The 26052-nt window shown below is 41.4% G+C and overlaps 2 protein-coding genes across 2 annotated transcripts in view; one reads left to right on the top strand and one right to left on the bottom strand.

Annotated features, from left to right (window-relative positions):
- LOC126215199 (FAST kinase domain-containing protein 4) overlaps positions 1-5247 on the bottom strand; it is an 86825-nt gene extending 81578 nt beyond the window's left edge. Inside the window, exon 1 of the mRNA XM_049941864.1 lies at positions 4675-5247. Coding sequence (XP_049797821.1) covers positions 4675-4836 — 162 coding nt within the window. The 5' untranslated portion in view covers positions 4837-5247. The remainder of the gene's footprint in view (positions 1-4674) is intronic.
- An 87-nt stretch (positions 5248-5334) lies between these two features.
- Positions 5335-25350, top strand: LOC126215040 (peroxisomal membrane protein 11C-like). The gene is made up of 5 exons (XM_049941677.1): positions 5335-5701; positions 5787-5965; positions 6173-6241; positions 6463-6595; positions 21078-25350. Exons 1-5 carry the CDS (start codon positions 5471-5473, stop codon positions 21153-21155), a joined length of 690 nt encoding a protein of 229 aa, XP_049797634.1. The 5' UTR covers positions 5335-5470; the 3' UTR covers positions 21156-25350.
- Positions 25351-26052: the final 702 nt, after the last annotated feature.

The following is a 26052-nucleotide window of genomic DNA, read 5'->3' on the forward strand; positions in this document are numbered from 1 at the left end:
AAGTAATAGAGTGCTTAATGTATAAAAGACAATGATTCTCCGGGTTGGCAGAAGTGTCCAATCCCACGTGTCGGCTTTGAGCCGTGATGTAAGGGTGTTGTGGTGTGTGACGTCAAGACGGTGCGGAGTTTGGTTTGTGAGTGTGGCGTGTTTGTAGATGTCGTCGTGTTGTGGTTTGTTGTGCCCTCTGCTGGTATGTTCAGGGTTTTCGTTTGTGTGGTGTAATGGGCTCAGTTTGCTGTTGCTCATTATCGAGTATTGTTCGAGTGTGTTTGAAGTGGAATTTGTTTCAGTGAGTTAACGATTTTGTGGTTTTGTGTGAAGGTTAATTTAGTGTTGTTCGCTGTACGTCGTGTGGTATTTTTATTAAATTTAATCGGTTGTTGTTTTTTGTTCAGGAATGGATATGACAGACAAAATTAACAGTGCGCGTCTGAGGGCTATAATGGGGAACACCCCTTTAGAGGTCATTAAGTTTTTGCAGCTTTTCGGCTTAATTGCCGAGGTTGTCAAATGCTGTGTTTGCGGCAAAGAAATGAATTTGGCTAAAGTTCTGGCCTCTCGGGGCAGGGATGGTTATATGTGGCGCTGTCGGAAAGACGACATTTGGTGTTCCATACAGGGCGGTACCTGGTTCGAGAAGTCTACGTTGGGCATGCGCAAGATTGTACTGGTGACTTATTACTTTTGTTATAGATCCCCACACAGTTTTTGTGCGCATGAGACTGGTGCGAGGAGTGTGCTTGATTGGTTTCCTTTTTGCCGTGAAGTGTGTTCCGAGTTAATTAAGTACAGTGGTAAGCTGGCGACGGGGGGGGGGGGGGGGGGGGCATGGGCATGAGGTTGTTGTGGAGGTGGACGAGTCACAATTTGGGAAAAGGAAGTATGGGAGGGGTAAGTCTGTGGTTGGTCCCTAGGTGTGGAGGACTGTTGTTCCGGGGGGTGGGTGTTCTGGATGTGTTTTTAGGGTTGTGGAAGGGAGGTCTAAGGCCGAATTAGTGGGGTTAATTGAGGAGTACATAGAACCAGGGTCCACAGTAGTTTCAGATGCATTTTCTTCGTATAGGGGGTTGGGTGAGAGGGGATTCCATCATTTAGTAGTTAACCATAGCTTAGAGTTCAAAAATTATGAGACGGGGGCTTGCACCAATACAATAGAGGGGATGTGGGGGGCTGTTAAGTCAGTTCTTGGGAGGGGGAAGAGGCGTCCTTCCAACCTTCAGTCTCATTTAGATGAGTACTGTTGGCGGAAGAGTGTCCCTGAGGGCTATTGTGTTTTTCAGGTTTTCTTAAGGGCTGTCAGTAAAATGTATAGGCCGAAAGTGGTTGGTTAGGGTGGTCTGGGTAGGTGGGTGGGTGGCTGCGGCTCAGGGTGGGGTGGGTGGTTTATTTCGTGTTAGAGTGTTTGTGAGGGGGGGGGGGAAGTGTGCTGGTTTGTGTTTTAGTTGTGGAGGATCTATTTTGTTGAAGTTTTTGTTGAGTTGTAGTGTGTGATTGGGATTATTTTTATGTTGCATTAGGGTTTTGTTTGTGGGTTTTTTATTTTGGGGTGAGGGGGGAGGTTGGGTTGGTTGGGGGGGGGGGGGTTGAGGTGTGAGTGGGTCGGGTCTTTCTTTTGGTTGAGTATTTTTTCGTTGGTTGGTTTTTGTGTGTGTGTGTGTGTGTGTGTGTGTGTGTGTGAGATTGTGGTGGCCAACCTAGTTTGTGGCGCTGGAACTTTTTTGTGGTAAGTTTTTCTTGTTTTGTTTTCAGTGTATGTGTTGTGTGTTGGGGTCTAGGGAATTGTTTCATTGAAATGTGTGGCTGTGAAGGTTGGTATTGGTATTGGGAGATGTTTTTGAGTTACATAGGTCAAGGGAAGTGTTCAATCCCAACTTATCGGATCGGGAGCTGCTGTTGAGCTATATAGGTCAAGGGAAGTGTTCGATCCAAATGTGTGGGAGCTGCTGTTAAGCTATATAGCTCAAGGGAAGTGTTCGATCCCAATGTGTGACGGTGCATGTTGGTATTTGAATTGGGAGATGGGATCGGAAGCTGCTGTTGAGCTGTACAGGTCAAGGGAAGTGTTCGATCCCAGTGTATTTGTATTGGGAAATGGGATCGGGAGCTGCTGTTGAGCTATATAGGTCAAGGGGTGTTCGATCCCAATTTATGGGGAGCTGCTGTAGTGCCATATAGGTCATGGGAAGTGTTCGATCCCAATGTGTGGCGGTATTTGTATTGGTAGATGGGATCGGGAGCAGCTGTTGAGCTATATAGGTCAAAGGAAGTGTTCGGTCCCAATTTTTGGGATCAGGAGCTGCTGTAGAGCTATATAGATCAAGGGAAGTGTCAGATTCCAGATGATATTGTGTTTAGTGGTATTTGGGGAGCTTTGTGATGTCATTTTTTTTTTTTTTTTTTTTTTTTCTTTTGCGTGGTTTTGTATGGGGATGGGTGTCTAAATTTCTATTTAGTTTGTCCCCACCCAAAAAACCCCTATTTCCCGCACTTGTCCTGTTAGTGTCATTAGGCTTTTTGTGGAATGTGTGTGTGCTTGTTTTTCCATGTATTTTTGTCCTCATAATGTGTACATAACGACTTTATATGCGCCATATTGAAATTGTGGCTTATGACCGTTTCCGCCATATTTGTGACGTCATGGGTCAAAGCAGACGGGCGGGATGGGTCGCTTCCGTATTTCCGATTCTCCTATCACATTAGTTGCCTTTGCCAACTCACAAGTAAAAAACCACCTTCCAAACCTAATCCAGACTTTCGGATACGCAACACATCTTTCACCACAACCTCCATTTAAAACAAAAATGCAAATGGTCAATGGTCCAAGCAGATAGAAAGATAAAGAGAAATGTTTGATGCTACCCATCAGCCTTGAGCAGTAGCATAGGAAACACGCAATGAACCTCGTAAAGAACACTGTAACTATAACATTAATAAGTGTGATTTTTCAAATGGGCTAAGCTACAGATCAGTCTGCCACCAAAAACAGGATTTTTTTGCTTTCACATACGTTGGCTTCAACAATTAGCAACCAGACTGTGAAAATACATAGCAAAATGTGACATCACAGCAGCCATTAACATTTATCGAATGTTCCTCTTGAAGTATCACAAATATCAATACACTCACTGTCTCCACTAGACCTGTATGTACAGAGTTTGGAAAATAACATGATCTGAACCACAAGGACTAAATGACATATTGTGAACAACACGCATGTATGATATCCACAACTGAAACATACAAATGCAAACAGTGTAAACCACTACATAACAAATGATGTCACATATCATACAATATACCAATGACTCATGTAGTTCATTAGACCTGTGATTGGAACATTACGTGTAATGTGATAACTACCTCTTGTTCTGTGACACTTCTCTCATGAACTTCACACATAATGTCCTAACAGAAGATTACCATAGCCACTTCACTAAATGCACAATGTTGTTTGTATTCTGCAAGTTTCTCAGTTGAGTAATGAATGGCACTAACATCTACAAAAGACAATTAATGAAATGAGCTAGCTAAAGAATTTGTTTGGGTTGAGAATGTCTTTGGCAGGCAGACCGTAACATGTTATCCTGAATAGAGTAAATACAGACACAAAGGAAATTACAGAGTTTGGATGGAAAAATATGAACATTTTAACTTGGCAGATATTATTAATTGCAATCTCAGATTTTCGTTTTGTTTTGAAAATAACCTAGTTAACCATGTAAATTATTTGAGCATATAAATGGCATGAAGAGGCAGGGAGCAGTTGATGAGTACGCCCAATCGCTAAAGAGAAACAGACCTACACTCTACATTCAGAATCTCTGGTGTACAGTACATCATAAAATATTCTTGGGACAATGTACGAAACTAGGTATATTGATAACATGTCCAGACTACACAGAATCCCCTAATATACCTGTTATTAGGCTATCCTGAATGTAATAGTTGCAAACATAAAACACTAACTGCAGAAATAAATTACACAACTGTAAAAACATTTATGTATGGTGAATTCAGAATAGTGTAACAAGACTAGGAGAATTGATCCCAATAGACATGGGAAATAGGCACAGAAGAGGAATATGTTGGTTTAAAAGGAATTACAGCTAAATGTCTGTAGGATTTTTACACGAACATGTTCAAAAAGGGTACACAAGGCACTAGAGACTTAAGAATGGTGTTCACAGACGGGATGTTATCTGATGATGTACATGTGTAGAAAAACAGTGTACTAGAATTGGTATTTATGTACATCCATCTTGTAATAAGAAATGGGACAACACCTGGTTCATTCAGCATAGCAACACCACCACCATCAACTAAGTGTAAAAGCATCAAGTTTCAGTGGTGCAATCCACCATCTTCAAGCCCCTTTTGGGATGCATATCTTGTTGAAGTAGATTGCTACTGTTACCTTCATCAGCTTTATCTTGTGACGGCGGCAATCAACTTCAACAAGAGGTGTATCTCAGAACGGCCTGAAGATAGTGGATCCCATCACCGAAACCGGTTGCAATTAAATAAAACTAACACACACAGCTAATGGTGTTCTGGTTGCTACATACAGCACAGGTACTGGTGAACATGGACTGATATTATTATATTAATATTACATAAGAGAGATTGATTTCTTGATAGCTAATAAATGTTTTACGGTCTTACGGAACGTACCTTATCTGATGTGTCTTCGGCTTCGCAGGGGACTGCAACGGGGCCCGTTGCTGCCGTTGCCGAGGAACTAGAAAGCCTCGTCAAAGGCAGAGCAGTTGCTCTTAGCAATCCGCGCCAACTAGACATAGAAACTGAACGCAGCATAATGCTGCGAAAAATCATATCACTTAACTAGATGTTCCGTCTTCAAAGTTCAAATCCCACATAACCTTAAACGCAAAATACACAACTGCTAAGCGCAGGAAGAGCCCGCAGTATTTTCTTCTACACACAACATTTGGCGTGCCATGACATTATTTTCTTCACTATTTTTTCAGGATTCAATCAGAATCCTAGCCTTTTATAATTTAACTCTCATGGGATCAAGACGACTGCCTCCGTTCCACACGCTGAACGAGATTTCTTTAATTATATGTCCAAACGTCGTAAGTAGTTGGCATGACGCCTTAATTTCCACCGTGTTTATGTGCTAAAGTAATGAACATTTACTAACACAAAATTAAATAACATAAATGATCTTGCACCTGAAGATCTTCCATTCGCCCACCTTTCGACACATGATTTCACAATAATATCTCTGATATCTGCGCATCGTTACCATAGTAACGCGAAGTACGCGTGTTCCAAAGATGTCTTTGTTGTCAATGATACGGCCTTGCTTTTCCAAGTCTACGGAATTTAACCTTGGTGCTTACCTACGTAGGCATTCCAATAATGTGAACGATATCACAAGGTGTTCAAGAGTACCGTTAAGTGTCTACAGCTTAGGAATTCGGTGCTGCGACGAAAGGCTACAATGAGCGTGTCCGAAATAGCAGAGTTTTTGGAGACTCCCACTGGAAAAGACAAAATGATAAGGACGCTATGTTACGCCGCTAAACTTACATCTGCGTTGGTTAAATCGGAATCTGCATCGGAAAAATTAAATTCTTTCGGCAGTCAACTGAGTAACTGTCGTGTTATATTACGGCTGTTCGATGACTTCCCACAACTAAGTTGTACACTGGAGTATGGTCTTGGTGCGCAGGTTAGTATATATATTATTTAATTCCACTCTCATGAAATTTATTTGGAAACAGATGCTGACTGAAACTCTAACCACTGCATTTTAGGAACGTGATGTCTATCTCAGATTTTTCAATGTGCTCAGGAATTTGGTAGACCAAGCGTTCTTTCCAATTGAACACATAGAGTGGCTGGCAGATAACAATTACATTAATGTTCGGAGTGAACCATGGGCTGTATGTAGCACTTGGTGCTGGGTTATCTCACTGGCCTTGTCACTGATGAAGTAAGTACTAAAAGGAACACGAATAAAAGTTTTAATCAAGAAGAGAAGTCCTGTGCCAGTAGTAGTGTAAATCAAACTATTTACTTGTACAAGCTGTTGCACGTTTTGTCTTGTGGAAGAGTGTCTTCTCTATGCATTCCATCTGTTAGTGTACTTCTGCCTGTGAAGAAAATTGTACTAACCCTGTCCTTTCTTTAAACAATGCAGGTCACTTAGAACCATCAAAAATATGAATAAGCGAAAAAAGTCTCTGAAGGAAGTAGACTCCGAGCACAAGTAAGTATTCAGCAAATTAGAAAACCTAGTTAATTATCTCTCTTCTTCATAGAGAATCCATACATGCAGAAAGACTTTGAAACATGAAACATGGTTTCTTTTATTTTTGAAGAATGTTTTGGTTGTTGTGCATGTGTGCTGTATGCACAAGATATTGACATTGAAACATTTTTGTTCCTTCACAACTGCTAGTAAATGTCAGCCTATGATGTAATATACAGGGATGCAGTTGTTATGGCAGCAAAGAGACGACGTGAAGTTCTGAGTGCTGTCCGGAATGTGATAGACCTGATCCATGCTATACATTGTCTTCCTCCTGGCTTCCTATGGTCGAGTCGCCTAAGTAGGTTGCAGGTTAGTATGCCATCCCACCCTGGTCATCACAGTTGTACTCATAAACTCATTATCTTATTTTTGGTGGGCTAGTTCTTTATTTTAATGTCTAAGAAAATTGGGTTACCAAGAACTTGAAGCAGATTAACTGAAATCTGCAATGCAGCTTGCAAATTCCAAACCACATTGTCACCTTTCAACCTAACCTAAACTTGGCCAATGCTACAGACCAGTATGTCGCTACAGCGAAGGTTACTTATTCACATTTTTTGGCTTTGTCAACTGATGATTGTCAGCTTTTAACCTATCCAGTACTTTGGGCTTTGTCACAGATGTATTTGTCACTACAGCTCACATTCAGAAAAATAATATAGATGCATAATAATATTGTCATTGTTCTACTCTCTCTTTTACATGGTGGGCTAAAGTTTACAATGGGCTGTCCATGCACAGTTGTTGGCAACACCTATGCATGTATGATTAAGAGCAAATGTGTTATTACTTTTGACAATACAAACTAATCACTTATCTTCGGCCACCCACCTCCCTAGCCCCATGAAAAAGAAAAAAATGAAACATTGACTCACAATTCATCTGTTTCGCCATCTTACTTCCCCAACAGCCCTTTGTAAAGTTTTACCCATGTATGCTGTCACATGCCACAACACCATTATAGCATAGGATGAAACTGACATCTGGTATTGGTGGCTTCAGTTGACCCCATTAAACTTACACGTACATCACAAAGCGGTAAGAGAACACAAAGCAGCAAATATTAGTGTTTTTTCCCGTCAGCCGCTATATACTTCATAGAAAAGGGCTTTAATAAACAGGGTTGCTACTGGTAACTTGCTTTCCTCATTTTTGTGTGCTTTTTCCACCCTGGAATTTCCATTATCATAACACTATATCACTTTGTAGTTTGTATGATTAACTACTACTTTTTATTTAGTTTGTTACTTGTCACACACAAAAAATTCTTCAGGTTAAGAAGAGAGTACCTAGTGATGCCAGACTTGTTATTTATTAAGTTATGGGAAGCCTTCAATAAAGTGTGCTATCAGAAAACGAAATGTGTGATTATAGCATATGAGATGAGAGGTATCACTTGTTGTTTACATTTGATGCACACATATAAGAAGAAGATTGTTCTCAAATGCAGGAAGTGGTGTTTAAAATTTGGTGAAAATAGTGGCAGCTAATCTATACCATAATTTAATTTAATATGTCAGCAGGCATAAATACTTGATTTTTTTTATTAGATTGTTTCTGAGCTATAAGTATAATCCGACACATTTGGCTAACAATTAGGAATACACACCACACATAATTTAATACGAAATCACTGCATAAATCTATTTGTAGATGTGTCAGACACACACTCATTGGAAAGACCCTGCACTATTCTGCTGCTTCCATTTCCAATGCACTTTCAACGGAACTAGAGGGAAGCAGGCTTCTCAAAGAATCAACTGGAGGGGTGAAAAAAAAATTATAAACACAGCTTGTTTTCCCATACATGACATGGAAGCAATAGAACAGATAGATTCCATCTTCCTAGACTCAAGAAGGATATTAGACAGTTTACCACATTCAGTGTAGCCACAGGTTCTGGAAATCAGGGAATTTCAAACACATCAGTGAAGTTTGAAAAAAACATTGGAAAAATCTCATTTTTTGTCTTAATAGATTAAATGCTTTGTTTACTGAGGTGTTATGCATTGTTGCAGCTGAGTACATGTACTGCTTCTCTACTCCCTCATTCCTACTGCTTCTGCCCTCTGTACCACTCCCCTCAGCTTGCAATCAGTGCTGCCACCACTTCTTGCAGCTAGCCTAGCAGCTGCCAATGAGAGGCAGGGAGGTGTAAGGAGTGGTCTGTTTGGAGAGACCATAGACACAACTGAGTACATGTCCCTGAGTTGTGTCCGAGTTTTTAGACAGCATAGTTGTGTGGAGATAACAGCGATTAATTTACTTATAATCAATTATTCAAAATGACAGCCACAGTCACATTTTTTATTTTGCCGCCGACCGGTTTCGACGCGCGATGGGGTCATCTTCAGGGCAATTTACACTGTAAAGTTATAATATTAGTAAGTAATAATGTACATAATCTACAAACAATTAGTCAAAGTTACATAAATAAACAGATTTTTATACCCATTTGGTCGCTCGCTGGAGTCGTCACCCTGCCTGTGCACGGTTGGTAACTATGCGTGGTTGGTTCTCTGCAAGAGCTTAAATAAATGAATGGGACAACAGTTACCTGAATTTTAAATAATTGTAAATTTCTCGAGATTTAATTAATTATTATTATTATTTGTTTTGTTTTATATTACAACTGGAACAAACTTTAAAATTTACAATTTCTTGCTTAAGCACTGTAACTCCCGTTCGTCACCATGGAGGGCGTTACCATCTGCCCACATGTTGTTGGCCGTTATTTAAGTTCGTGCTTACTTTTGTTCACAGTACAGAGCAAATGCAATTGTTGGCAGTGTCTCCATATCAAGTGCGAGGCAGCCAATAAAGAGTTGGTTATTAGATATACACCTTTATGCCATTAACATATGAATTAATCACATTTTGTGGACAGCCTTTCCTTCACATTCTGCTTTTGCCCCTTATTGACAATATAATGATTTTGTCTAAATTCAGAATCTAGGTTTTGGTGACAAAAGATACAAATATTCACATTTTTTCGGCAGCCCTTTCTTCATTTTCTGCTTTTACTGCTTTTGTGGACAGCCTTTCCTTCACATTCTGCTTTTGCCCCTTATTGACAATATAATGATTTTGTCTAAATTCAGAATCTAGGTTTTGGTGACAAAAGATACAAATATTCACATTGTTTCGGCAGCCCTTTCTTCATTTTCTGCTTTTACTGCTTGCAGGTGATTCTTTTATTAATTTAAACAGCAATTTTGAATGAATGAATTAATTAATTATTCTGTCTCGAAGGCAGAATATTCACTTCTGTACTGTAGCCTGAGATCTAGGTTAGTTGGGAAGGAGACAGTTAGGATGAGTTGGCAAAGCTAATGAAAGTGAATATTAAATACAGGTTATAGTGATGGGTTCACCCATGGCAACAGAAGTGCCAAAACAATGGAAAAACAGAAAACGAGGACTCAGTGTCCATTTATTTATTCTATGTGTCTGTATTTTCTCCTGCAAACTAACTTGTTTTCTCTCCAATAATTCAGCTTCATGACACATTTGTACCTAGTATATTAAGGTGGCTATTGTGTCATATGCTTAATAGTCCTCCTGCGATCAAAATGAAAACATTGTTGGGTCATGGGCTGTAAAATTAGGTGGTCTGTCATCATAACTTGCCACAACAGGTGTTACTGACATACTTAGAGGTTAGGGCACAAATGGCCTGTCATAGTTTATAAATCCACGAACGATGGTAGTTCGCGCGGGTCGAGTCGCGGACAGGGACTGTGTTGTTGTCAGTTTCGAGCGACAGTTTTGGTAAGTGCATTCACAAGCTTTGCGCTTGGTGGAAGCGTGTATCCTGCAAATTATTTCACACTTGCTTATGTAGAATTTGTTGCTTACCACAGCCATCAGTGATGACAACTTGCAACAAGTAGAATAAAAATTCACTAAATAACACACTACAATTACATTAAACGACAACACTGCATACAACATTCATAGCAGAGTGCTCAAAACACTACCGAAAGTTCATAGGCTGTCGAAGAATGCATGGTGTAGGTGTGCAGAACAAGCCTGAACTTGACTGCCATCATTTGTGACTGAAACTAGAGTGACAGAGGATACTAGAGCAATATGTAACCTCTGCCACACACTATGATAGCTTTCAGAGTTTAGGTGTAGAGGTAGAAATATTCTACATATATATTTTTTTTCTCTGCTGTTGAGAGACAAATTGCAGCTCTTAAGAATTTTGATGGGACATTTCTTTTACTAGTTGACCTGTGTTTTGCTTGTGTTCAACAGTGTATCTAGCTAGTTTGATATTTGAATGTTCCATTCAGAAATTCTTCTATAGAGTATTAGGAGTTTATTACCTATTAATATTTCCTCACTGCTGATTTGGTCAAAGATTTTTATGGCTAAGTATCTCATTCCTTTCTGTGCCATATTATGGCTGAGTAATGAATAGTGGAAATTGTTGCTGCTTCTAGTATTATACAAGTTCTTTCAAAATGAAGATAAGACTGTGTAGCATGTATTACAGTCAACTTACAATTATAGATAATACCTCAAATGAAAGAGAAAAACAGTTTCCCCACACATGTTCAATGTGGGTACCATTCGTCACCCCTAGTCGATAGGTGAGGTCTTCCCAAACCTTGATCAGTGTAGCTGGAATAATCATTGCAACAATGCTGTTTCTTAAGTTGGGGTAGATTGGCTGGTAGTGGAGGCACATACAGATGATCCTTTATGAACTGCCAAAGGTACAAATCACATGTCATCAGATCGTGTGTGAATGTGGAGGTCAGGCAAAACATGCTCGTGTCATCTGGCTCCTTGCAGCCAATCTCCAGTCAGGTACAATGTTGTTTAACCAATCATGTGCTGAGGTATGCCAGTGATGTGGTGCACTATGTTGATGCCAAATAAAGTTCTGTGCTTCAGCTTCTTTAAATTCAGGGAAGAGCCACATTTCTAGTGCATAACATAAGAAACGTTACAGTTGTTTCAATGAAAAAGAAAGGCCCATAAACTTTCTGCCAAGATATGGCACTAAAAGCATTCAATTTAGGGAAGCTTCGTGGTATCAGTGGCATCTTGTGGGGATTTGATGACCCCAGATGCACACATTTTGTGTGTTTGCATTTCCACTTATGTGAAATGTTGATACGGACGACGGCACAGTCCATAAAATTGTCATGCAGCAACATTTTGTTTGCAAAGTTGGCATGTAAATGTGGGCTTTAGAGCTTGTAAAAACTGTTGGCAATAACGAAATAGTTGTAAGTGTCTCCTTAAGTCTCCACACAGACATCACCGGAATTGCTAAGTCATGACTTGCCTTCCAAATTGATTTCTTGGGGGTGTGCATGAAAGACTCTCATTTGTTCAACACGTTCCTCACTCTTTGTCATTCCATACTCTTCCATTTGTGCACAGTTATACAAACAAAACCGTCTGACTTGCTCTTTCATTTGATGTATTTATAAGTGTGAGTTGAATGTAAAAAATGCTACAAAGCCTTAAAACCTATATATTCATTTTGATTGATTACTGACTAGAAAGTCCATAAGAGGGAGTAAATGTGCTACTGGTCTGTTGTCAGTATGACAGATTATTTAAAGAGCTGTGTACAGGATTTGTTCGTAAAGTAATGAGTCTGACCACCAAGCAGCACTCTAGTTGATAGCAGGATACTCCCCAGCAGGGGATTTGTGCTGGGGATCTAAACTAAGCAATGCCCTGGGGAGCAGTCGCATCCGAGCTCTGAGCAGTGAGGATCATGTATGGTGCAAAAGCTGTTCTTGAGCTTTTGTCATGGCAGGTGCTCTACCATAACATTCCAGCCTACACCACCTTCGTTGTGACCACCGCCTGGCCTGGATAGGGGTTTCAACGTTGCAACAGCCACCGCACATCCCCGATAGGAACCTACCGAACGTATCTGTTCCCAAAGCTTAAGAGAAGCCTGAAAAGTCACATTTTTTATGATTTTCCCACCAACCGATGGGCTGTCACGGTGTCTCTGAAAGAGGTTACAGCAGCTGACTTCCACGGAGCCTTTGCAGCACGAGAATCACATTGGCAGCAGTGTATCAGTGCCCGAGCAGACTGTTTCAACAACACTTACTGATTAAATCATTAATTCATTTTAGAGGCACGCTAAAAAGTAAGTGTACTGTGACCGTAACAGGCTGCGGTTTTTTGTTTTTTGAGGGTTGGCAACAATGAGTGGCTGTGGGGAGGGAGAGGGGGGTGAATCTTTGCATTTGTAGACTAATTGTGATAAAGCACAACAACTGCTTGCAGCTTCGCTCCTCCGTGGTTATCCTGTTTGTGTCAAGGTCCATCAAATGCTGAATTCTTCACTTGGTGTTGTTTACAGTAGACTGCATGATGGTCTGACCGAGGGAGAAATCAAAACTTACCTCTCTGATCAGGGTGTCGCTGCAGTCCATCAGGTCGTGAAATAGGTTGATGCATCCTTAGTGTGTACACGCACTGTTTTTCTCACATTTGATAGAGCAGTGCTTCCATCAGAGATCGAAGCAGGCTGTGAAATTATCACAGTCCAACTGTACATTCTGAACCCGATGCCGCTACCAATGTTATAACCACATTTGACTGTCCTGTTGAAACCTGGCCAAATGTGTTAATTGTGTTAGGGATGCTCGTGAGGGCGATTGCCCGCCTCCTCCTCCCCACTGTATTAATTGCAATGGTGACCATGCAGCAACATCGCAAGAATTTCCTGTGTATCACGATGAGTGGGTTGTCCAGGAGATCAGAGTGAAGGAAAAAGTGCCTTACCCTGTCACTCACAAGTTGCATAAGTTGTTGGCCAGTCAAAAGCCCCGCATTTTACCATCTGGCACTCACAGTACCGTTCTCAATAAACCTCGCTGCACAAAGAACCCTGTCACGCAGACTTGCAACCTCAAAATTGGCACCGTGGTTGTAAAATCACCCATTGTCACAGCTGCATTCTCATCTCATTCTCCTCCAGCTGTGCAACGAGCCCCCAAATTTTTCCTAAGAGTGTCAAAATCACCTGCTACACAACAGGCAGGTCAGAAGGAATACTCCCACGAAGACTCGGTACGTCCCTCCGGCCAACAGACATCAGAGTTTTCATCTGCCAACCGCAGAGCCTCCAAGAAATGTGATGTTTATGTGGGTCCCTGGTCACCTCAGTCTGATGGGAAATGAGGGCTGCCGAGGCTGCAGTCCTCCTACCTCAGCCCGCTAGTTCTTCCATTCCTTCCGATGTGGTCTAGCGGCTAGCGTTGCTGCCTCTGCATCACGGGGTCCCAGGTTCGATTCCCGGCCGGGTTGGGGGATTTTCTCTGCCCGGGCACTGGGTGTTTGTGTTGTCATCATCATCATCATCATCATCATCATCATCATCATCATCATTATCATTCATGACAGTGGCTAGATTGGACTATGAAAAAAAATTGGACTGTGTAAAAATTGGGACTTTGTATGGGTGCTGTTGACCGCACAGTTGACTGCCCCACAAACTAAACATCATCATCATCATCATCATCTCCTCTCATTCCTCCTGATGATCTCTGTGTTACCGTCTGTCAGCAGGCATCATCACTGGTCTTTCCTTTGCGGGAACAAACTCCAGGGAATTAAACCTCTCCCGGCTGCTTGGCTGACCTCCTCCAAACCCTCTCGCAGCGAGGAGAGATCGTGCTGTGTTGCATATCGGGCACTGTCGTTTTAGCCATCAACATTTGTTAAGTGTTGATCCCCACCACTTTGTGCTCATTGTCATCAACCTTCGACTGTTCGCCATTTGCTGACTGAATGCCCTTTTTTTAAGCACTTACATTCCAATCTATGTTTGCCGTCTGAGTTATCGGCCATTTTAGCGAGTGACATACGGGCTGTCGACCGTATTTTACTTTTTATCTGTTGTGGCAATATGGCGAAGGACATTTCATCTTAAGTTCGGTACCTCCATTGTCTCTGTGGCATATTTTATGGACCTTCTTCCAAAAGGAAGTCTTGTTCTTAACCCTCTTTTCTTCCAGCGATTGGGCTTAACGTGTAGTCGCTTTGAACTCCTTTTTCCTATTAGTGTTCTAAGGTTCTGATGTGGGGGCGTATGATTTTAGTTGTTTTTGTGCCCTAAAACACCACAAAACAAACACCTCCCTCATCTGTGTCGACCATGGAAAGCTCTATTCTCCCTGCCCACCAGATTGAACAATTTTCTAGAGAGAAAAGAAAATGCAAGAATACAGAAATACAAGACTGGACAAACTCAGTTACCAAGAAGTAAGGAAGAAGCACAAGCAATTGCACCCAGCGTGTCAAATAATGTCATACACTACAGCTATGACAACGTCGCCCTCTTTGACGATGATACTTCGTTCCATTACACTTCCTACAGTGGGCCCTGAGACCTGCTCAACCGTGCCTGACCCATGATGGTCCGGGGCACCTTGCTTGCTGCTTTCCCCACATGTACTTTGGGATTGATGGCATCCCACCCACTAAGGACATCAATCCCCATCTGTCATCCAGAGACAGATCACCTTCAGCCAGGCGCTCTCGCCAGGAAGGGGTCCCTCGGGACAAGTTCTTTCGAGGCTGCAATGGTACACCAGCTAGTGGCTGCAGGAGCCATAGGCTGCTCACTGCAGGGCTTTGTAATCATCATCCTTACCTGAAACTGATTCAGAGAAGCCCTCGCAATCATCAAAATCCTCTAAGGAGAGGAAAAACGAGAAAAAGTCCTCCAAGAAGGAGGACATCCCTGTGTCCTCCACACCACCAGATCCTGCCTGTTCCATTCCTGTTACTGGGGTGGAGATTCCAGCGTCCCCTCAGGTCTCGTTTCGCACAACACAATGGAACCCAGAACCTATGTATATTGATGCCATAACCCCTGAACCAGTGGCAGCAGGTGACTCTAAGGCATAACATGTCCCCTTGGTCCCTTCATGGCATCACAGTACATCAACATCATTATTTTCCAGTGGAATTGTAGCAGTTTTTCCACCACCTGGGAACCTACATCTTTCAAGCACATCACCTGCCTTCTGATTTGCCCTTCAGAGACTTGGTTTCCAGCGGCTCAGACCCCAGTGCTTCGTGGATAGTGCGGATGTTATTTGAATTGTGCTTTCTATTGTAGGGTGTAGGATGGAGTTTGCACATATATTCTAGGTACCATATAGTGAACTTGGGTCTCTTAATACACCTTTAGAGGCTGTGACTGTTCGGCCAAGAGCATTTTAGGATATTACCATCTGTAATGTTTAGCCCTCTTCTGCTGGGGTGAATGTCTCAGAACTTGGTGTTTGCATTGATTTCTCAGCTCCCCCCACCTTTCCTAATCTTGAGTGATTTCAACACCCATAACCCTTTGTGAAATGGAACCATGGTCACTGGTTGTGGTAAAGACCTTGAAAATTCACTGGCATAACTTGACCTTTGCCTCTTGAATGCGGGTACCCTTACACCTACACAATTCAGTGCGGTGCACGAAACCTTCGCAGTCCGTGTCTTCTCCCATCCATCCACTGGAGGGTCCACGATGACCTGTGTGGTTCTGACCACTTCCCAATCTTCCTGTTCCTTCTTCAGTGTAACTCCCCTGGATGCATGCCCAGATGGGCTCTCAACATATACCAATGAGTGGTCTAGAATAAAATTACAGCCATCGTTTCGGCAGCCGATTTAACAATCCCCTGTTCTGCTGGCCTGCCCCATTGGAGGACAGCACCGTGGTGGTCCTCGGAAATTGCAGAGGCCATTAGAGATCGCAGATGGGCTCTCCAATGCCATAAGCAGCACCCACGTATGGAGCACCTCATCACCTTTAAGCAGCTCCATGCCCAGGTGCACAACCTAATGGAAGCGAGAATGATGGGAACAGTATGTTTCAACCAGCGGACCACGTGCCTGCCCTTCACAGGTGTGGGATAAGTTCAGATGTCTGTATGGATACCAGACATCTACAGGTGTATCTGGTATTACCTTAAATGGCATTGTCTGCATTGATGCAGGCACCATAGCGAAATGTTTTGCTCTGCATTATTCTCAAGCATCAGCATTTGAAAATTACCAACCTGCCTTTCGTGTCCTAAAGCAGTGGAGTGAAAGCAGTTATCTTTTACTGCCTGCTGCCTGGCACCATATAATGCTCTGTTCAGCGAGTGGGAATGCGTCAGTGTCCTAGTCCACTTTCCTGATACTGCCCCAGGACCAGACCGCACAAACAGTTGGATGAGCATGTACCAGTGGATTGTCAATGTCATATCCTTGCCATATTTTACAGCATCTGGAGCGAGGGGAGTTCCCATCGGAATGGCAAGAAACCATCATTGTTCCAATACTGAAAGCAGATAAGTACCCTCTAGAGATGGACAGCTATTGCCCAAATAAGTCTCACCAGTGTTGCTTAAATGCATAGGGAGCTGGCAGCTGTGTTGGCTCCTTGAGTCCCAGGGGTCTTCCTGCTCTGTCCCAAAGTGGTTTTTGCCAAGGCCACTCCACAACTGATAGTCTGGTGTACCTGGAGTCTGCCATCTGAACAGCTTTCGCCCGACGTTAGCACCTTATAGCTGTCTTGTTCGACCAGCAAAAGGCTTGTGACACTGCATGGCGACACCCCATCCTTGTACTGTACGTGAGTGAGGTCTCCAGAGTTGGGCCCAGTTTTCATCCAAAACTTCCTGTTGCACCATATTTTCCGGGTTTGAGATGGTGCTGTCCACAGTACCCCCATTTTCAAGAGAATAGGGTCCTTTAGGGCTCTGTTCTGAGTGTCCCTCTATTCCTTGTAGCCATCAATTGTCTAGCAGCAGCTGTGGGTCCTCAGTATCACCCTTCTTGTATGCTGATGACTTTTGTCCCTACTATTTCTCTTCTAGTGTGGGTGTTGTTGAACATTGACTGCAAGGTGCCATATAAAAGGTGCAGGCATGGACCCTCGCCCATGACTTTCGATTTTCTACCTCCAACACTCGTTTCATACACTTCTGTCAATGTCGTACCATTCACCCACTACCTGAGCTACTCAATGCGCTGGTCTTGTATCGCTTTTGAGGATTAGTCTTAGATTCTCGGTTCACATGGGTTCCTTATCTTCCCCATCTTCACCAGCTTAAGCGAAAGTGATCCTTCTGTAGCTTTACAAAGCCCTGATACAATTCCACCTCGATTGTGAGAATCTGGAATATGGTTCAGCATCACCCCCTCAGCAGTGCAGATATTGGATCCGATACACCACTGTGGGGCTCAACTTGCAACAGGAGCCATTCGAACTAGCCCTGTGAACAGCTTACTTGTGGAGGCTGGGGTCCCTCCATTGCCAGTAAGGTGCCTGCAACAGCTTGGCAATTATGCTACCCACGTTCATCGCTCCCCTAAGCATCTGAACTACCATCTCTTTCCAAACCCTGTTATCCATCTCCCACAATGGCGGCCCTGGTCAGGAATTACCATCACAATCTGCATCCAGTCTATCCTCTCTGCACTTCATTTGTTTCTTCTTCCACCTCTCCTCTGGACCAACTTCCATACACCTGCATGGTGCATCCCTCGGCCACAGCTTCGTCTTCACCTACGACTAGATCCAATAAACTCGGTTCATCCCGAGGCCCTCCGGTGCCAATTTTTCTCCATCCTTAGCCCATCCTCAGGGTTCAGTAGTTGTCTACTCTGATGGCTCAGTGGTCGCTGTTCGTGTAGGCTTTGCTTGTATTCATGTGGGAAATGCTGAATTCCTCTTCTTGTTGGATGACTGCAGTGTTTTCACTGCGGAGTTGGTAGCTGGTGGGTCCTTTGTCATCTGCTATCCAGGATTCCCTGCATGCCCTTGAACAGTGTGGATGCTCAGTGACCTTCATCTGTTCCCCAGGCCACATAAGAATCCTGAGGCATGAACTTACTGATAGCCTGTCTGGCCAGGCTACCAGAAAACCGACTCTTGAGATCTGTATTCCGGAAACAAACCTCCGATCTGTATTACACTGTCATGTTTTAGGTGCCTGGAATATGGATTGGCTCACTCTGACTTCACCAAACAAACTACAAGTGATAAAGGAGACGATTAATTTGTGGAGGTCCTTCATGCAGGCCTCCCGCAAGGACTCTACTGTCCTTTGCCAGCTCTGCATCGACCGTACATAGCTGACTCGTGGTCATCTCCTTCGTAGCGAGTACCCACCTCGCTATCGATGTGGTGCCTGTTTGATGATAGTTCAGATTTTGTTGGCCTGTCCCAACCTAGTCACCCTGCGGCAGACTCGTTGTCTTCTTGACTTGCTACCCCTGATGTTAGGAGATGATGCCTCAGTGGCTAACTTAGTTTTACATTTTATTTGTGAAGCAGGCTTTTTAAGGGAGGGCTGCTTAACCTTATCAGCTCATTGAGAGGTTGGCAGAAGACTTCATTGCCTCCTCTGCCCAGGCCATGCTGCAGCTGTCTGTGCTTGGTGGTCCAGCACAGGACCATCCTACCTTCTCTTTGCTCTTCTCCCCCCCCCCCCTCCCCCCCTCATTTGGTCTGTTAGAGTTGTTCGTCTTTTGTCTCTCTGTGCTTTTCTTGGCTTGTGCTTGTTGCTAGTGATTCCAAGGCAGTCGCGGAGTAGAGTACCTCTGGTAAGTGGTGGGGGCTGTGGGATGTATGTCCCCTCATTGCACTGTTTTGGGGTCTTCCAGCTGCTCCCTAGATGGGGCAACTTGCTTGGTTTCCTTCGTCTGTCTCCCTTTCTTCTTTTTGACCCTTACCTGAGCTTCACTGACACAGGCAGAACCTAGGGGTTTTCTACCTCTGGGTTTTGCGTAGTAGGCTTTCTCTGATCTACATTCATAAACAGTCGTGTCTGATAAGAGGATGAAGGGACTGATGACATAGTACTGTGGTCCCTTTAAGCATCCAACCAACCAACCATCACAATTTTTTGATTTTTTTCCCTTCACTTGCAATGCCAATCCTTGCTTTATACCAAATTTCATGATTCTAGGCCAATGGGAGATACCCTGTAAGTTTTGATAAGTGAGTTTGCAAGTATCAAAATATGTGTGAAGTCTTGCATTGTCAGGGAGAAGGACAATTCCCTTTGTCAGCATGCCGCATCTTTTGTTTTGAATCGCTCTGCGTAGCTTTCTCAGGGTTTGGCAGTACGCTTCTGCATTGATAGTGGTTCCTCGTTGCATGAAGTCGACCAACAAAACACCATGCCTATCCCAAAATACCGACGCCATGATTTTGCACTGGGACAGATTCTGTTTGGTCTTCACCTTTACAGGCGAGTGTGTGTGTCTCCATTCCATGCCCTGTTGCTTCGATTCGGGCGTGATATGTGAAACCCATGTTTCGTCTCCAGTTACGATCTGACTCAAGAAGCTGTCACCTTCTTCGTGATAACGAGTCAGGAACTTTATCGCACACTCTAATCTTTGGTTTTTGTGGTCCTCTGTTAGGAGTTTCGGGACCCAACGGGAGCACCGTTTCCTAAACTTTAGATGTTCAGAAACAATGTTGTAAAGCACTGATCTCGACACGTCAGGAAATTCATTTGAGAGACCTGTTATTGTGAAGCGCCTGTTCTCACGAATCCTCACTTCAACTGAAGCCACCAAATCGTCTGTAATCAAAGAAGGGTGACCGGAGCGGTCCTCATCGTGGAGTTGTCACAGCCATCTCTGAATTCTCGTACCCACTTATGCACTTTGATTTCACTCATAACAGTATCACCGTACACTACGCAAATCTGTCGAATTTCTGCAGCAGACAGGTTCCTTGCTGACAAAAACCGTATCACTGAGCGAACCTCACATGCGGCGGGCGAGTTGATAGTCTTCAAAATTTTGAAAGCACAGAACAGAACCGTACAGGTTAGCTACAGAGCTGAAACTGAGCACAGTTTTTCCCAAGGCATGCCAGTACACAACGCATGCGCTCGTTGCCATTGCGCGCGAACTACTAGTGTCTACTACAAGACGCACCTTACTTTAAAAAAAACACGCCTTGTACTTGTTGACTATTTTTAAGACTCTGCATGTAGTACCTCAATCAGTATACTAAGGTCTACAGTCCCCTTGCAGTGTAAAAGATTGGAGCTTCTAAGTAAATTCAATCAAAACATACAGGCGTTTACATAATGTATGTCGATACTCGCAAACACACTCACTAAAGCCTGTGGGATGCACCCTCTTGACCTAGAATCATGAAATTTGGCAATAAGCAAGGTTTAAAAGTTGAAATAGATTAAAAATTAAAAATCATCCGCGATTTATCGGACAGTTTTGGGTGGGAAGTGTTAGACCACCCACCCTACAGTCCTGATCTTGTGCCAAGCAATTACCATCTGTTCCTCCACCTCAAACACCACCTCAGTGTTAACTGGTACAATGATGACGACAACGTTAAAATGGCAGTGAACTCTTGGTTACTGGAGCAGGTGGCAAGTTTTTATGAAGAGGGTATATTAAAATTGGTTGAGAGGCGTGATAAGTGTTTGAACAAACTTGGCAACTATGTCAAAAAATAGAGTGAAGTATGTACTTTCTGAAAATAAATTTACTTTTTTGAAATAACCTTTTGTTGTGTACTTATGTTCAAATGAAACCTTACTTAAAAAAAAACATGCCTCTTATATCAACTGTATTCCATAATTTTTTTTTCAAATACACTTTTTCTATAAAAAATATAAAAATCTAGTAAACTTTCTGAAAATGAGTTGTACCACACCCAATCTCATAACTTTTCAGTCAAACCCTGTGTGTATGATATTCATTAAGTGTAAATTGTATAACATGTGGAGTGTTTGTGATATTGATGTTCTTCTTTCCTCAGGTGGGCACTGTGGGAACACTGTCATCTCTGCTCGGTCTTTACATGGCTGTTACATCATTCCGAGCCAACAGGGCTTGAGCACATTCAACCGATGTTTCCTACAGTGCAGCGTCTGCAAACAGAACAACTGTTGCAGATCTCTACAACGTCAGCCTGTTATACATAGCATAAATCTTTAGTCTTAGTAAAAGTGTTGGATGCACCGCCTGCTCTCGATAACTGGCGGTTGCCTAGTATTATACAAATGTAAATAGCGCTAAAATACCTTTAAAAGATGCATCTACCTGTTCTTGGTGTAAGGTAATTTTGTGTTTAAATGGTTTGGAGCTTGTGGGCAAATGACACAGGTTGATGATAAACATTAACATGTGCTAGCTCTGCACATTTGTAGCAATCTTCAGTCTGTGAATTACCTTGATGCAGCGAATTGCCCCTTGAGGCACGAGCTACAGATTTGAAGTGAAGAGGACATGCTGCTGTATGGTTGGAAACTAGTGTATTAACTTCTTCTTGTACTTTGCTTCTCTAAACTTCCTTTGAATTTCTATGCCTCCAGATTTCTCAAATATGTAGTACTTCATCTTGGGTAATGGTGTATTCAGTTCTCTCTCAAATTCTGGTATATTGTCAATCCAGCTCTTCCTAGTTGTGAGCAAAGGGTTTGGTTTAAAGACCTGTCCGTGCGGTGTCTCTGTTGTAGGCATGTCATTTGGAGGTTTTGAGGTTGCTTAATTGGGCTCAAATGTCCAACTATTAGGTGTTATATTTGCATTCTCAATACCTCCAAACTATGTGCCTCACCAGAGACACCATACAGGTAGGTCTTTAAACCAAACCCTTTCCCCACACTAGTAAAAAATGGAAGAAGCGGGTTGACAGCATACCAGAACTTAAATCTGTATTGTTTGTGGAATGTTGTATAAGCCAACCTCTGATCCTCAACAGATCTCCTATATTATAGAAATATGAATAGTACAAAAATGTCTATATATGTCTAAAACAAATGTAACATTGTTTGAGCTTGTCTTCCAGTTTTAGTTCTCAAACGCAGACAAGGAATGCTGGCAAGTGCTATGGTCTAAAGTAAATAATAGAAGGAAAAAGATGATGTCAATTTTCAAATCAGTATGCATAAGATACTATTGGCAATTTAGGTTGGCAATTTTAAGTTAAAAAGTATTGCACAGCTGTAAATACATTCTAAATCTTTAAATACACACCGTGACCAGCTTTGGATTTTTAAAGTTCAAAAGCAATATTTACATATAGATGTAAATCAGAAATACAGCTCATCATTACAAGTTAGCATATTTGCTGGTAGAGGTATGTTGTAAGCTTGTTGCTTTTTTAAAATCCAGTTGTCACTGTAGGATGTGCCTAATATATTTTCTCTTGTCATTGCGTATTACAAGAATGAGTGAAGCTATTACAGTCTGATAATGCAAGTGATAGAAGGTAATCATTGACTGCAAAATTGAGCTGTAGACAAACATAAAGTAGATCGAAAAAGTTGCTGACCTAAGAAACAAAGCAGTCTTGGGCTGGGCTCACACAGTTGTCCTATCTAGCTGCCTCTCCACCACCCAACCCACTATATCCTGTGATACACATGACTTTAACTCAAAAGGAGGACATTGTCCAAAATCTCAGGAACTTTTGCTGTCTTTAATTTTTATATTTTTTGGACTAGCCAGAGGCACATGCTGAAAGTAGAGTCTGTTGTGTTGACAACTAGTGAAGGCATTGCCAAATGAAACAGTGGAAAATCCAGTATGGAATAATGATAGTATTGTGAAAAGGATAGATTGTCACTCGTCATATATAGAGATGTTAAGTTGTGGACAGGCACAACAAAAGGACTGCTAGACACAAGAGTTTCGGCCATAAGGCCCTCTTCTAATATTGACAACACACACAAACTCACACACACAAGCACAACTCAAACGCAGCTACAATATATGTTGAGTAACACTCTATCCTGTTCATAATATAGTGAAGGCATTGTGAAACCCTCATGTTAGGGGGCTGATGACCTCAGATGTTAAGTCCCATAGTGCTCGGAGCTATTTGAAACACTCATGTTAAGTGTCTAACAAATGTAAGATAACTGTATTGTGAGTGGTGAGTTTTACACCTTCCATAATTTGTACTCCGCCCAAGGCCTTCCAGTACCAAGCTAAGGTTAAGGTTGTACTTTGCAGAGTGTTGTGAATAAAGTTGAAAAGTAATATGTAAATGTACAAATCCAATACAAAAGAACAATGGGAATGTAAATGATGGAAATGTCATAGGTCCTTGGAACCTATTGTATGCAACTGTTCTAATGAATTATGGAATCACCTTTCAACCTTGCGTATGGGTTCCAGTTACTTCATCTTTGTTAACTAATGCGTGTGCCAAATTTTAGCAACAGGAAAAGTTACCAATGTTAATGGAAGACTGATTGCCTTGATTTTATGTTTGTGATTGTACTCTTTCCTGTTTTTATATATTTGACATACTTTTTAGATTCTAATTTGTCAAAGATAACTGTATTTTCAATCAATCTGACAAGCATGTTCCATGTTGCACATAACATCTGGACCACTTTTGTTTTCTAGGTCTTATCAGTTGTCTCTCCAATTTCTATATTAACTACATCTCTTCCAGTTACATTTGTTCCAAGTGAATGTCGTAGAACTATAAAAATTAAATGTCAAACATGAGAACTGTGTTCACTTAGCTGACACCCACTTCTACCATTACTTTTTTCACTAAGTTGACTGAAATCAGACTGAAGGCAACGATTATTATTTTCACACTAACATGCCAGAAATACATTAGTTTCATTTTTTCCTATTACATTGACATCACAATAAAGTAATCATATGATAATGTACTTTCCAGGAACTGGACTACCCAGACTCTCAGTTTCAGAAATGAGTGAAAATTATGGTGAATAAATATTCAGAAAAGTTGTAGTTTATCAAATTTGAATATGTCAGACATTATCAGTAACACAATTTACTACCACACCCTTTACGGTACAGTGGAACATGTACTCAATTAACTCAGTTTTTCCCCTGCAAAAACAGTTTTTGTAAAGAAATGGTGGGTGGGGGAATAGCAAGAAAATAATTTTGTATGTTTGTGTGTGTGCATGCATGTGTTTGTGTGTACTGAATCTTCAGATGATGTATTTATGGTCTTCCAAGCCTAGAACTTGACTTTACACAAAGTTGCTATATGTACTTGGTTGCTTAATCTTGCCATATTTTAAATTTTTGTTGATGAATTAGTCCAAAAAGTTGAAGTACTTCTAGAATTATTTTTTGTGTATTGTTTTTACAGTTTATGGTTGTGACACCTTTGCAACTGCAATAAGTCTTCAAATGGGCCAAACTAATTATTTCTTTTGCCACAAATTTGATCTTATTTCTAATTGTAGAATTGTCTCTTAATATTTTTCTGCATGACAAATGAATGGAAATATGCAAATTAAACCAACTTTCTGACATCGGTATCAGAGAGAGTAACAGCTGCTAAATCTAAATGTGCAATACCTGTATGTGATATTCTGTTGACATCCTTACCAATATTCAGAAACATAAAGTTTACTTATTACCATTCTTCCATGTTCTGCTGCTCTGTGCTCCATCCAGTCTTGTTAACGCCAGCAAGACGAAAGAGAGGTTGTCGTACTTACACGTGTGCTAGTGGTATGAAAATGGTCTTGTGTGTTTTTTTTTCCACTCGGGTTGTCCACAGTGCTCAGTGGCAATCCTTTGAAATAAAACAAAATATTCCTAACAATAAAGACTTATTGAAGTTGTGAAAGACTATAAAATGCATGTATTGTGTTGTGTGTGTATATTGAGCTGATTGCTTTAGTGGCATTGGTCGTTATTAGGCCTGTTTACAGTTTGTATACAGTATTCTAAACTGATCTTTTACTGTGACTATTGTAACACTACTGGTAAGGTAATAAGATTAGTGAAAATTGTCGTTAAAAGGAACAGCCTCTGTGCGTTTATATATACACGTGCCATCTGCCTGGAAATATTGTATGGTGGAAGTGATATTGGTGGTGACAGTAGTAACATTAACTATCCAGACAGCATCTATCATTAGTACCAAGTATTCAGCAAAAAAAAAAAAGTTATCTTTACAAAATATTTGCTCAACCTTGAGAGCATTCCACTGATATTGTCCCCAATTTTGTACAATGTATAAGAATACCATGTTAAAAAAATTAGGTGAATTTTAGTATATAAATAAATTTTATTTTTTCACATGCGGTAGTTTTTGTTTTGTTTAAATCTCCTTCTGAAAACCTTTTCTGTATTGTCACTCTGTCCATTTTTTATTTAACCATAATGTAACATTGCTTAAAGCAAGCAACGTCTTGTAATGAAAACATGTGGTGTGATTATAATTTGTTGCTGTCACAGTTGGAACAAATCATTTCACGAGGCAACAATATTTACACTGAGACTTAGACAAATCTACTGTTAACTTCCTTAATTGTGTCTTCTAGTGAGAAATTTAGCACAAATAATGTGCTAAGGAGGCTATATTTCTGCACGATTCAGAGGCTGGGGCATTGAATGTCTAATCCAGTCGGAAGCTTTATACAGGATGAGCTTTTTACACTGTTGTATTTATATTCTAATCTTAGGTCAGGTAGGACAAACGTGAAATTGTCTGTAGTACAAAGACAAACTATGCTGCATAGATTTTTAATTTTTTTTTTTAAAGAATGTAGTTTGCAAGATATAGATTAAAATCTTTACAATTTATTGTAATATTAATTTAAAACACAAGATACTTATATACAGTAAGTGTAAGTTTTCAACTGTAAGCATGTAAATTCTTTTGAGCAAGGAACACAGAAAACTGTGGACTTTATATTAACATCAATCATTTTCAGCTACTTTTATGTAACCTCCTGACCCCTACCTGCACCTCCACGCTCCCTACAGTAAAATAAGATCAG

This window comes from Schistocerca nitens, chromosome 12, assembly GCF_023898315.1.
Source record: "Schistocerca nitens isolate TAMUIC-IGC-003100 chromosome 12, iqSchNite1.1, whole genome shotgun sequence".
NCBI lineage: Eukaryota > Metazoa > Arthropoda > Insecta > Orthoptera > Acrididae > Schistocerca > Schistocerca nitens.

What these genes read in the sequence shown, in the direction of transcription:
- LOC126215040 (XM_049941677.1), top strand. Translation starts at nt 5,471, where the DNA reads ATGAGCGTGTCCGAAATAGCAGAGTTTTTGGAGACTCCCACTGGAAAA. An exon ending in AGTATGGTCTTGGTGCGCAG is followed by an intron (nt 5,702 to 5,786) that starts GTTAGTATATAT and finishes ACTGCATTTTAG; the next exon opens with GAACGTGATGTCTATCTCAG. An exon ending in CTGGCCTTGTCACTGATGAA is followed by an intron (nt 5,966 to 6,172) that starts GTAAGTACTAAA and finishes TAAACAATGCAG; the next exon opens with GTCACTTAGAACCATCAAAA.